Source organism: Oncorhynchus clarkii, chromosome 7 (assembly GCF_045791955.1).
Source record: "Oncorhynchus clarkii lewisi isolate Uvic-CL-2024 chromosome 7, UVic_Ocla_1.0, whole genome shotgun sequence".
NCBI lineage: Eukaryota > Metazoa > Chordata > Actinopteri > Salmoniformes > Salmonidae > Oncorhynchus > Oncorhynchus clarkii.
The window spans coordinates 16,920,754-16,934,045 of NC_092153.1; the positions used below are offsets into that span (position 1 = coordinate 16,920,754).

Consider the following 13,292-nt stretch of genomic DNA (forward strand, 5'->3'; position numbering starts at 1 on the left):
ATTATACAAACTAAAATCTTCAAGAATAATTTGCTAGTAAATGTAATTCCCCCATAGGCCCTGTGTCTCAGCAGCGCGGCGATGGGAAAAACAACCACAGGACAAATGGTGAACCTGCTATCCAACGATGTCAACAAGTTTGATGAGGTAAAAGCAGGAAGTGCATGCAGTTCCTTTGGATGAAATGGTTCCAGCACATCATCTCCCTCGGTTCATTCCGTAGGTTTCTGAAGTGTATGGCTGTAGCTTATCTGACAGAGGCCCCATATATAACAATTGACCCTTCGTCAAATGTACAGGAATGGAATGCACCAATATCTGGAATGCCTTTTGAGCCGTCTGTCATCTTGTCCTTGCAACTAAAGTATAGAAGTTAAATCCACACGGAGAGAACAAAGTCATGGATGAATGGAAAATGCAGATGGTTGCTTAGCACAAATGTTTACAATAGTCTGACGCTAAACTCAAACCAGACTGAACGAATATAAGTGTATATATATATATATATATAACATGGGGAGCCCATGCAGCTTATGAAGACAAGCACAGCCTATTGGCCGCTGTAGTAGGTCATAAATCCAGCTCGAAGGATCATTATCATCTTTGTTATGCTCAATGCAACTACATAGAAACATGTAACAGCTAAGTGAACCAAGGATCACTGGTCTTTGCAGGTGACCAACAATCTGCACTACCTCTGGATAGCACCTCTGCAGGCTGTGGTGGTTATCAGTCTCCTGTGGTATGAGATTGGCCCGTCGTGCCTGGCAGGCGTGGCTGTCCTTGTGTTCCTCCTGCCACTACAGACCATGTTTGGAAAGCTCTTCGGCTCCCTCAGGTGAATTACATAAGTTACATGGCTTGACCTTAGTGGGGTCTTCTTGAGAAAAGTTGACCTCGTCCTTATCTAATGTTTTTCAGTGAGTGGCTCCTATGCTTCATTGACTATGTCAGAGCTACCTGTTCAATGGTAACCCATAGGTCAACCTATATGTTATGATGATGTCCTTCTCTTAAACCCCTTTTCTGTTTTGACTGTAATGATTTACCTTTTAGAACATTCCAAGCACATGTGAAGAAAAGTTAGCTTCATATGTTGGCTGGCATGTTGACTGGCAATTGAACTGTGAACTCTTGCTTGGACAGTTGTTCACACAATCAACAACACAAGTGCTGGAAGTAATAGCCTTGATTAGGTGTTATGAAACCCTAATGCAATGCAGACTTCTCTGATTCTACGAAAGAGTTATCTTAGTTAAATGCAATTTAAACATTGCCATCGATTCGTTAAACTCAGGAAACGTCAGTTTCTGTTCACAAGGAGATATGACTGAACTGACTGAGTGACCTACTTTTCTTGCAGGAGTAAAACAGCTGCATTGACTGACAATAGGATACGCACCATGAATGAAGTGGTGTCTGGAATCAGGATCATCAAAATGTATGCCTGGGAGAAGCCCTTCTCAGCACTGGTCAATGATGTCAGAAGGTAAAAACTAAACTCAGCAAAAAAAGAAACAACCTCAGTCAACTGCGTTTATTTTCAGCAAACATAACAAGATTCAACAACTGAGACATAACTGAACAAGTTCCACAGACATGGAATAATGTGTCCCTCAACAAAGGGAGGGGTCAAAATCAAAAGTCAGTAAGTATCTGGTGTGACCACCAGCTGCATTAAGTACTGCAGTGCATCTCCTCCTCATGCACTGCACCAGATTTGCCAGTTCTTGCTGTGCGACGTTACCCCACTTTTCCACCAAGGCACCTGCAAGCTCCCAGACATTTCTGGGGGGGGAGAATGGCCCTAGCCCTCACCCTCCGATCCAACAGGTCCCAGACATGCTCAATGGGATTGAGATCCGGGCTCTTCGCTGACCATGGCAGAACACTGACATTCCTGTCATGTAGGAAATCACGCACAGAACAAGCAGTACGGCTGGTGGTATTGTCATGCTGGAGGGTCATGTCAGGATGAGCCTGCAGGAAGGGTACCCACATGAGGGAGAAGGATGTCTTCCCTGTCATGCACAGCATTGAGATTGCCTGCAATGACAGCAAGCTCAGTCTGACGATGCTGTGACACACCGCCCCAGACCATGACGGACCCTCCACCTCCAAATCAATCCCGCTCCAGAGTACAGGCCTCGGTGTAACGCTCATTCCTTGGATGATGAATCCGACCATCACCCCAGGTGAGAAAAGTCGCGGTTGTCAGTGAAGAGCACTTTTTGCTAGTCCTGTCTGGTCCAGTGACGGTGGGTTTGTGCCCATAGGCGACGTTGTTGCCGGTGATGTCTGGTGAGGAACTGCCTTACAACAGGCCTACAAGCCCTCAGTCCAGCCTCTCTCAGCCTATTGTGGACAGTCTGAGCACTGATGGAGGTATTGTGCGTTCCTGGTGTAACTCGGGCAGTTGCTGTTGCCATCCTGTACTTGTCCTCCCTCAGGTGTGATGTTTGGATGTACTGATCCTGTGCAGGTGTTGTTACACGTGGTCTGCCACTGCGAGAACGATCAGCTGTCCGTCCTGTCTTCGGCGTCTCACAGTACAGACATTTCAATTTATTGCCCTGGTCACATCTGCAGTCCTTATGCCTCCTTGCAGCATGCCTAAGGCACGTTCACACATGAGCAGGGACCCTGGGCATCTATCTTTGAGTTAGTTAAAAGGCCTCTTTAGTGTCCTATATTTTCATAACCGTGACCTTAATTGCCTACCGTCTGTAAGCTATTAGTGTCTTAACGACCGTTCCACAGGTGCATGTTCATTAATTGTTTATGGTTCATTGAACAAGCACGTGGAAGTGTTTAAAACGCTTAACAAATGAACATCTGTGAAGTTATTTGGATTTTTACGAATTATCTTTGAAAGACAGGGTCCTGAAAAAGGAACCTTTTCTTTCTTTGCTGAGTTTACAATTGTAACATAAATTGTATGTTTATTTCTATTAGCTGGATACACAAACGGTATGATAAACCAACGACCCTCAGCTAGATGGGATCAATTCCTTCAATGTTCTCATTTTTAGGCACATGTTCAACTTAAAAAGAGAAATCCAACAAAAACCACTCATTCCTTACATTAATAGTGTTAAATAACACTGTGAGAACAATATTTTTTTTGTGAACAAAAGTTTCATTTTGGTTTTATAGTAAGGTTGGTCGCAACATGGAACATTGTTGTGGAAATCGGTTCCAGCTCAAGTCGACTACAAAATCCGCAATGCTCTCTTATGGGCTGGCTAACTTTGTAGCCAAGTTACCTACACATAATAATATCAGCATGTAAAGCTACTGTAGTTAGCTGTAAAATTGCCTAAACAAACTGCACTCTCAATTTAGGAGTCTACAATCTCACCATGTTCAAACTGCAGATCGATGTGGTCTAACATTCGCAACGACAGATATACTTTTGAGGAGATAGGAAACCTTACCCATGCTACGTTACTGGGCCGCGCGGTGCATTCTGGGTTATTCTGAGGGATTCTGGGACAAGGAGTGCTCTTCGAGGAGTGAATGGGAGTCTTGGGCGCTAGCTCAGAAACCCAACATTAGCATGAATTTCGTCAACAAAAAGTACAACATTACAAATATTTTCCCGAAATGTGAGGTATTTAACTTATCTGTAGTATCGTATAGCTTTGGAATCGTGACATTACGTACTTTCTAGGAAAATGGACAGGATTCTTGTCATATACACTTTGCTTTGCGAAGGGATTGTGTGATGATTAGCTTAGCAACCACATGACACCGTGAATTCGATTGGCCAACAGTCTGCTGGTTGGGGCGTTTTTACGTTTCTTTTATCTTTGGATTCCTATCTCTTTCTATAATTTCTCTGGCAATGCACCCTGGACTAAAGAGGCAGGTAAATAGGAAAAATGTGCCAGAAGACCTTTAGTTAAATTACACATTTCTCGAGGTAGGAATATCGCAAAAATATGATATATAGCTCATTCGAGAGAAGACATTCGAGTTATGACATGGGCCAGTATTGAAATCTGACGTATTATTAGACGTTTTCGCAATCTAAAAGTATTCCTATTAACTTTCAGTGTAGCGAGAGCGACTTGATCATAGTGCTTGGACGGAGTTCTGCCTGCTTGAACGCCAAGGACTCGGATACACATGAAATGACCCAGGGAATCGGTAGAACGTCACTCAGAGATGCACAAAAACAAGATTCAAAATGAGTGAACCTTTCCTTTTTAATAGGTGAAATAAAATGGACTATAGTAAGTGCCTATTATGTGCCAAATATAGTGTTGACCTTAACAGGGTAGACGATTTCATCTTAAATCATCCGTAAATCCCATTAACAGGGGGAATGGAAGCTTGTTGTAACAGGGTTATGCTCAACCCACTCAGTTTTCTACCGCAAAACACATTATTTTACTATGATTTGGCTATAAGAAGTTTGTTTCCTTTAAAACCAGAGTTCAGTTAATGTAACGGAGTTGACCTTAAAATGAGGGACAGACATTTCATGTGATAAGATGAATCACTCACATTAAATAAATAATCATCTTGAGAAACTACTTTGTCAAAGCAACAAAATAACTAGGGCTTTACAATGATGGTGAAAACCTGGAGACATTTTTGAGATGAACCAGTTAAATGTAATCTATATAATCCCCAAAAGTAATTATTTATCATGAGGGTCATAAACAATAACTAGTAATGCATACTCAAAGAAAGGTTAAAATCATTCCTTTCTGGTAAAAATAGTCATAAATTGCTGAGGTGTAGACACTTGACGACACAAACTCAAGTACACAGTGAAATATTTTGTGTTATTTCCTGTTTGACAAAACTGTATTTCCTTTTTAAATTTGATTTTATTTATGCATTTTTTTTACCAGGTAAGTTGACTGAGAACACATTCTCATTTACAGCAACGACCTGGGGAGAGGAGGGGGATGAATGAGCTTATTGTAAAATGGGGATTATGTATGTATGAATGTATGTATGTGCTTTCTAAATATAGCATAATAAAATTCTAAAACGACTAAGATTTCACCTTCCTTATGACTGTAAAATACATATCTGTTTATTGTTGGAGAAAATGTTCGTATTTTCTAAAGTTCGCTCTTGATCAAAACGTCTGCCCCCATCGCTGTGAACGTCACAGAGCTCTAACTTGGCTTCCTGAACTCTTTAGGAACTCTCCTTTCATCTCATATTAATCTTGTCCATCTATGACAAACAAATATATATTTTTTGTTTAAAATCTTTTATTTTTCCGTGATGAAACCACTCTCTCCTGCTGTGCTACGATGTAACGCTTGCAGGCATGTGCTTTGTCCATGGCTGTGATGTATGTTCAGCCAGGGGTTGATGGACAGTCTGAAGAGAAAATTTAAATGGTAGGAGGGACATCCCAGCTTCAAGTGATTTCAGATTTCACATCCTACGTCACACAGGCTAATAGCCTAATCTTCATGAATAATGTTCCAATTTAGATGTCAAACAGTATCAAGGTTCTGGTCCAATGCTTCTAAAAATGTTATACTACTGTATCTGAGGGAACCAGGGCTATCGCTCAATACAAGTCCTTTCGATCTACGGTATTCACAGATTGATATATAAGCGAAAATGTCGGTCGGAACCGGTACATTAACCACGCAGGTCCCTTAAAAAAGGGACCTTACATCCTAAGAGGTTTTAAGTGGGTTAAATTCTTCCTAGAAGTCGGTGTCTGCATGTGCAGTTTATAGTGTTTGGCTGAGTGCCAGGCACCCCTAGCCTGGCCTCTCAGAGGGAGCAAAGCCACATGCACTTCACCAGCTGCCAACAAACGGCTATCAGTTACATCACAGGTCTGGTCCCCTGATCCCTCTCTGAGACCTGGCTGTAGTCTTTCTGCTTCTCTTTGTTCTTTAACACGAGGATAAGTTGCATTTATTTGTCTCAGATGGTTATTGAATGTTACATTCTATGGTAGCTTTTAGTGGAATGTCTGGGGCATTTGTGGAATTCCCATTCCCAAAACACGATCTCCCATATTCCTGGCTGCAGCAAAGTGCACAAAAGCTGTAATAGTAATTATGCCGTTCTTCTTCCATGTTTCCTCAATGAGGGAAAAACCTCTTAACATTCTTCAGTCTATTGACGCATCCGTGCGTCAATCTAATGGACATCATAAAAAAAAAATCACCAGCAAAATCTGTCAGTTTAAGCTAGATGTTTTTTTGCATGGGGAAACGGACAAACACGATATGAGAAAATGAATTGCAATTTTTAAAGGAACTGGTTGACTTTGTCTTTTGGCTAGCTGTGGTGGAAAGTAGCAGAGCTACAGCGCTGTTTGTCAGACCGTTAGACACCCGGAAAATGTCTGCAGCATCCAAACGTTTTGGCCTACTAACTAATATGACCACTCTATGGTCTACAAACAACCCCCACAAGCCCCACTGGACTCTTCAATATTCAGTAATGCTAATGAGCCAACTTCTGTCTGTAGCGTCCGAACCGTTTGGGCTACAGACTAATATGACCCCACTGTGGAAATGGGAGACTCTCCTGAACACAATGATGAACTGTTTTTGCTCTACGACCCCAACAAGTGTCACGGAACTCATCTGAAGGTAGACCATACAAAGGAATGGAAGTATGAAGGTATTTTTGTGCCATCAAAAATCAAAAGGGTTAAATAGGTGTCCAAAAAAGTAAATATTTTGTGAGCTTTCTTATCTACTAGAACCTTATTCATTTATGATTAATTTTGACTTTTTTTTTTGTCATTTATGAATGTGTTATTCGGTGCGAGTCTATGGGTTACAGTAAAGGCCAAATTCAATATTTTATCAAATAACAAAAATATAAAACTTTTTATTTTTTAAATACACACACCTAAAGGGGTCCTACAATTCCAATTCAAATAGCTAAATGATCCATGGTATGACCCCCCCCCCCCCCCCCTCCCTCCCAACGGCTTAGACTTTTATAGGTTAATGGTGTTTGGTTCTAATTCTGAGTAAAAACTCAACAGTCACTATGAAAGCTCAAACCAAGTTTATTCTTCCCAGAGGGTCAATACAGCTGCATCAGACAAATACATTGTTCACACAAGCACTGATATTTAACCCTTCCTCCTAAGCTGAGGAACCTCCAACACATCTTAGCAGCCAATGCATCTCTGTTGCTCGACAGAACCTTAGTGATATCTGTTCTTCCTCACTTCATCTGACCTGACCTCTAACCCAAAGTGCTCACGCCTTTTATCAATGCCTGCCACGTGATCACTTTCCCTGCACTCAACACATTCCAAGCTTAATAGTACACACTATATACCTTCCTCCTACAGATATCATTAACCTCTGGTGTAGACCCTCTAAACCTAAGCACTCCATATTTCAATAGGATACCTGATAATTAGCCTATCCCAAGTTTAGGAGTTAGAACCCAGAATCCATCAATGGAAAGGTTTAACAGATGTGTAACAGAATGTTTTATTGCATTATTATTACTGAAAGGCTTCTTTCATTCTTCCCTCAGGGAAGAGATCTCCAAGATCATGTCAAGCTCCTACCTGCGAGGTCTCAACATGGTCTCCTTCTTTGCGGCCAGTAAGATCATAGTCTTCATCACCTTCGCTGTCTACGTCCTCCTGGGGAACACCATCTCAGCCAGCCGGGTGTTTGTGGCAGTGTCTCTATATGGTGCCATCAAGATCACAGTGACCCTCTTCTTCCCACAGGCCATAGAGAAGGTGTTCGAGACCATCATCAGTATCCGCAGGATCAAGGTACTCTATAGATCATCTGGCACAAAATGGCTGCTGTGCCGCACCTAGGTGCAATGAGTTATTGTGGTTTAGTAAGGTTTGTTTGGCTGCATCATCTCTCTGTTGACCCACAGAATTTCCTTCTGTTGGAGGAGATTGAGAGACACAACATGAGATTTACCCCAGAGGAAAAGAAAGACGCCTCTGTTGAGATCAAAGACTTAATTTGCTACTGGGACAAGGTGAATATTCTGGTCAAATGTTGAATGTCCAAATGTTGATATACAAAACAAGAATACGCCTGTCCTGTGTGGTAGTTTCATGTATTGCTATGAAATGTCATTTCTCTCTCTCTCCAGTGTCTGGACGCCCCATCTCTCCAGAACCTGTCACTCACAGTGAAGTCGGAGCAACTCGTTGCTGTCATTGGACCTGTGGGGTCTGGAAAGGTCAGAGGTCATACATAGTACACTATATATACAAAAGTATGTGAACACCCCTTAAAATTAGTTGATTCGGCTATTTTGGCCACACCCGTTGCTGACAGGTGTATAAGATCCAGCACACAGCCATGTAATCTCCATAGACTAACATTGGCAGTAGAATGGTCTTACTGAAGAGCTATGTGACTTTCAATAGGATGCCACCTTTCCAACAAGTCAGTTCATCAAATTTCTGCCCTGCTAGAGCTGCCCCGGGCAACTGTAAGTGCTGTTATTGTGAAGTGGAAACGTCTAAGAGCAACAATGGCTCAGCTGCGAAGTGGTTGGCCACACAAGCTCACAGAATGGGACCGCTGAGTGCTGAAGCGAGATGTGTAAAAAAATAAGTATTTCCTGGGTTGCAACACTCACTACCAAGTTCCAAACTGCCTCTGGAAGCAACGTCATCACAATAACTGTTCATCGGGAGCTTCATGAAATGGGTTTCCATGGCTGAGCAGCTGCACACAAGCCTAAAATCACCATGCACAATGCCAAGTGTTGGCTGGAGTCGTGTAGTAAAGCTCGCCGCCATTGGACTCTGGAGCAGTGGAAACACACTTCACCATCTGGCAGTCCGACAGACAAATCTGGGTTTGACTGATGCCAGGAGAACGCTACCTGCCCCAATGCATAGTGTCAATGACACTGCCCACGTGCACAATGCGAGGTCCGTACAGAAATGGTTTGTCAAGATCGGCGTGGAAGAACTTGTCAAGCCTGTACAGAGCCCTGACCTCAACCCCATTGAACACCTTTGAGAGGAATTGGAACACCAACTGTGAGCCAGGCCTAATCGCACATCATCACTAATGCTCTTGAGGCTGAATGGAAGCAAGAGTCCAACATCTAGTGGAAAGCCTTCACAGAAGAGTGGAGGCTGTTATAGCAGCAAAAGGGGGGACTCCATATTGATACCCATGGATTTGGAATGAGGTGTTCGATGAGCAGGTGTCCGAATACTTTGTCATGTAGTGTGTGTGTATATATGGTCAAATATGTAGTAAGCCATATCAGCCAGCTCACATGTTTACCAGCCCATCTCCCACAGTCCTCTCTGCTCAGCGCCATCCTGGGGGAGCTGCCTCACGACAAGGGGGTATTGAGGGTCAAAGGTCAGCTGACCTACGCCTCCCAGCAGCCCTGGGTGTTCCCTGGAACCATCCGCAGCAACATCCTGTTTGGAAAAGAGCTCCATCCTCAAAAGTATGAGAAGGTCCTGAGAGCCTGCGCCCTCAAGAGGGTAAGACACACTGAATGGAGCTCTCATGGTATTTATTCTAGGAGCTTTGCAATGGTTTTGTGTTCTGACTGTTAGCCCTTGTCGTCTCTGTTGTCCCTTCTGTGTTCAGGACATGGAGCTGCTGCCAGACGGGGACCTGACAGTGATAGGGGACAGAGGAGCCACCCTCAGTGGGGGACAGAAAGCTAGAGTGAACCTGGCCCGGTAAGACCACAGCTTGACTTCAAACCAGAGTAGAAATGAGTTGAGGTACATTCTATAGATGTGATGAATATCCTCCAGTCTCTATCTGAAAGCCTTGTTGTGTCTCAGGGCTGTGTACCAGGATGCTGATATTTACCTGCTGGACGACCCTCTAAGTGCTGTGGATGCTGAGGTCGGGAGACACCTGTTTGAACAGTGAGTGAACCACAGTTTCAGCTAAACAGGCTGTATTTATTTTACCTTTATTTTACCGGACCCATCCCATTGAGATAAATAATTACTTTACAAGAGAGACAAAATAGCAGCTCAAAGTTGGACCCATTTACAACATAAAACACAACGCCCTACAGTTTAAAAATATGCATTTACACATTGAGCAGCAAGATGATTTGGGGAGGTGTGGTGCAAGTATGAAATTATGACCTCTTCCTAAATATTTGGTGACATGATTCATTTTGCGTATGGTTTCCTAGAAACAAAGGGTGGCTCAGCTAACCCTTTGGCTCAACTTACCCCACTATCCTTTAGTACAACTGAACTACATTCTTCCCAGACTCAGATTAGGTCTACTTACTGGCTGCTTCTTTAGGGCAGGAATGGGTTTTGTAGCATTTCCAAGTTAATGGATTTTCAGGGTCATGTGGATTTAAAAAAAACAAATATTTTTTATTTTCACCTTTATTTAACCAGGTAGGCTAGTTGAGAACAAGTTCTCATTTGCAACTGCGACCTGGCCAAGATGAAGCATAGCAGTGTGAACAGACAACACAGAGTTACACATGGAGTAAACAATTAACAAGTCAATAATACAGTAGAAAAAAGGAGAGTCTATATACATTGTGTGCAAAAGGCATGAGGAGGTAGGCGAATAATTACAATTTTGCAGATTAACACTGGAGTGATAAATGATCAGATGGTCATGTACAGGTAGAGATATTGGTGTGCAAAAGAGCAGAAAATAAAATAAATAAAAACAGTATGGGGATGAGGTAGGTAAAAATGGGTGGGCTATTTACCAATAGACTATGTACAGCTGCAGCGATCGGTTAGCTGCTCAGATAGCAGATGTTTGAAGTTGGTGAGGGAGATAAAAGTCTCCAACTTCAGCGATTTTTGCAATTCGTTCCAGTCACAGGCAGCAGAGAACTGGAACGAAAGGCGGCCAAATAAGGTGTTGGCTTTAGGGATGATCAGTGAGATACACCTGCTGGAGCGCGTGTTACGGGTGGGTGTTGCCATCGTGACCAGTGAACTGAGATAAGGCGGAGCTTTACCTAGCATGGACTTGTAGATGACCTGGAGCCAGTGGGTCTGGCGACGAATATGTAGCGAGGGCCAGCCGACTAGAGCATACAGGTCGCAGTGGTGGGTGGTATAAGGTGCTTTAGTGACAAAACGGATGGCACTGTGATAAACTGCATCCAGTTTGCTGAGTAGAGTGTTGGAAGCAATTTTGTAGATAGGATTCTCTGATGTTAGAACAGGCCTTCACCAAAAGTGTGAAACTGCACTTAAATTGTCTGTGTCTGTCTCTCTCCATGTGTCTGTATCCCCATGTGTGTCCAGGTGTATCTGTGGTATTCTGAAGAATAAGCCCCGCATCCTGGTCACCCACCAGCTGCAGTACCTCCAAGCAGCCAACCAGATCCTCGTCCTCAAGGAGGTGTGTTCCTGGCAGGGTTTAACATTCTACACATGCTTTGTAACCTACGTATGACCACAGGTGCATTTGATTACATTTTTATTTTGTTGAGCACATAACACGTCTGCTGTCAATCTTTATGAAAGGAATAGTTCACCCAAAGGCATATGCATTTACATATGAATACATACTCCAGAAGTTGGGCAGGGTGCGATGTGTGTTTGTGTGTGTGTGTGTGTGTGTGTCAGGGTCACGTGGTAGCGAGGGGGACATACTCCGAGCTGCAGCACTCTGGGGTTGACTTCACCTCCCTGCTGAAGAGGGACGAGGAGGAGCCACAAACCAACAACAATCACTCAGTGGTCAAACACGCCTTTTCCCAGAACTCAATTTGCTCCTGGAACTCAGTGGTCTCCCACACCTCCTCCATGCACTCTGTTAAAGATGGAGCTGAACAGCTTTCGGTGGGTCCAAACCCCACCCACTTCCTTTCAAGCCCTTAGATACAGTCACAAGGAGGATTTTCATTCTGAAGTGTCCCAGATTGTCCCTCCTTTTAGTTAACAGGGTATTATGTCCATGTCTCCTCCCTGTCCAGACAGTAGCAGAGGAGAGCCGATCGGAGGACAACATCGGCGCCAGCCTCTACTTCAAGTACTTAAACGCAGGAGCCAGCATCCTGGTTATGCTGGGCACAGTCCTCCTCAGTCTCATCGCAGAGGTATTAACACATCCAAAATGTCAGGCAGTGAATAGCCATATGTCACCATTCTACCAGTAAATACAAGCATTTTGACTTCTGATAGATGTGTGAAAAATCAAACTCTGAACAGATCAAGGCATTGGAACCAATGACATTGCAATGATCTAACCAACTATAATATAATTTGTCACCCACAGGTAGCGTACGTTCTTCAGGACTGGTGGCTGGCCTATTGGTGAGAAGCATCTATTGTTACAGTAGTTCATTATTTGTTTCACAGTTCAGTTGGACCATAGCAATGTGAATATTCAAATGACAACGCTGACTGTTTGATTGACAGGGCAGGAGAGCAGGAGAAACTCAATATTAACGGCACTGTGATTGTCCAAAATGGCCTCAACATCACTCAAGAATTGGACCTCGGTTTCTATGTGGGCATTTATGCAGGTATACAGAAGAGAATTCCTAAATATACTGAATATTTTCTAAGTAAGTATGAGGTTGTCCCCTTACCTGTGAGGAAGCTTGAGGAAATCGGGTAACGACTGACAAGTCACCTTCTGTGTTCAGGTTTGACTCTGGCCTCGGTCATCTTTGGCTTTGCCAGGAGTCTGGTGATGTTCAATGTGCTGGTGAAAGCTGCTCAGTCTCTGCACAACCGCATGTTCAACTCTATCCTCCGGACACCTGTACGCTTCTTTGATGTCAACCCAATTGGTGAGAAACCCCTCGCATGAAATAGAATCTGTTTGTTGAACAAAAAAATAAATACTAAATTCCCTTAAATTTGTTAGGAATTGAAAACTGGTCAAGTTGTGGAGAAATGCTAGATGCAAAATATAAGGCAAACAACTTCTATATTTAAAAGGTTTAATAGACAAATGTTCCTCTAAGAGGTTCGCAGCAAATCTCTCCCCCTCCAGAGGAGAGGGTCGGAACTACATACTTGTGCCTTACCTGTTCGCTGTTTCACCCTTCCGTGTCTCGTGCCAAAGCATTAAATCAAGGCTGAGACCTTGGGGTTGAATAGATTATACATTTGAAACTCAGGCCCCTGAGGCATTAAAATCGACCATGGGGGTGTCCTAAACAATTAAGTTTCAAATGCCAGACCTGATTTACGGTGACCTCTGGCCTTAGTGTATAGAGGCCAAATTCCAATAGGGAATAGTCATCCAAAAATAGCGTTCTTACCAGGTGACGACTTTTTTCAAATCCAATCAGTTTTCCACGTTGAGTAAATGTCATCACATTGAATTGGTAAACAATTTTATTTTATATTTTTTTAA

The 13,292-nt window shown here is 43.1% G+C and overlaps 1 protein-coding gene across 2 annotated transcripts in view; it reads left to right on the forward strand.

The window, feature by feature from the left end:
* Positions 1-13,292, forward strand: part of LOC139412978 (ATP-binding cassette sub-family C member 4-like) — a 43,016-nt gene that overhangs the window by 15,901 nt on the left and 13,823 nt on the right. For both annotated transcript variants that reach the window (XM_071159913.1, XM_071159914.1), the window contains exons 5-19: positions 58-147; positions 675-838; positions 1,364-1,489; positions 7,501-7,750; positions 7,864-7,971; positions 8,089-8,178; positions 9,263-9,454; positions 9,564-9,658; positions 9,767-9,853; positions 11,225-11,321; positions 11,549-11,764; positions 11,899-12,021; positions 12,201-12,238; positions 12,344-12,450; positions 12,574-12,720. In XM_071159913.1, coding sequence (XP_071016014.1) covers positions 58-147; positions 675-838; positions 1,364-1,489; positions 7,501-7,750; positions 7,864-7,971; positions 8,089-8,178; positions 9,263-9,454; positions 9,564-9,658; positions 9,767-9,853; positions 11,225-11,321; positions 11,549-11,764; positions 11,899-12,021; positions 12,201-12,238; positions 12,344-12,450; positions 12,574-12,720 — 1,930 coding nt within the window. The remainder of the gene's footprint in view (positions 1-57; positions 148-674; positions 839-1,363; positions 1,490-7,500; positions 7,751-7,863; positions 7,972-8,088; positions 8,179-9,262; positions 9,455-9,563; positions 9,659-9,766; positions 9,854-11,224; positions 11,322-11,548; positions 11,765-11,898; positions 12,022-12,200; positions 12,239-12,343; positions 12,451-12,573; positions 12,721-13,292) is intronic.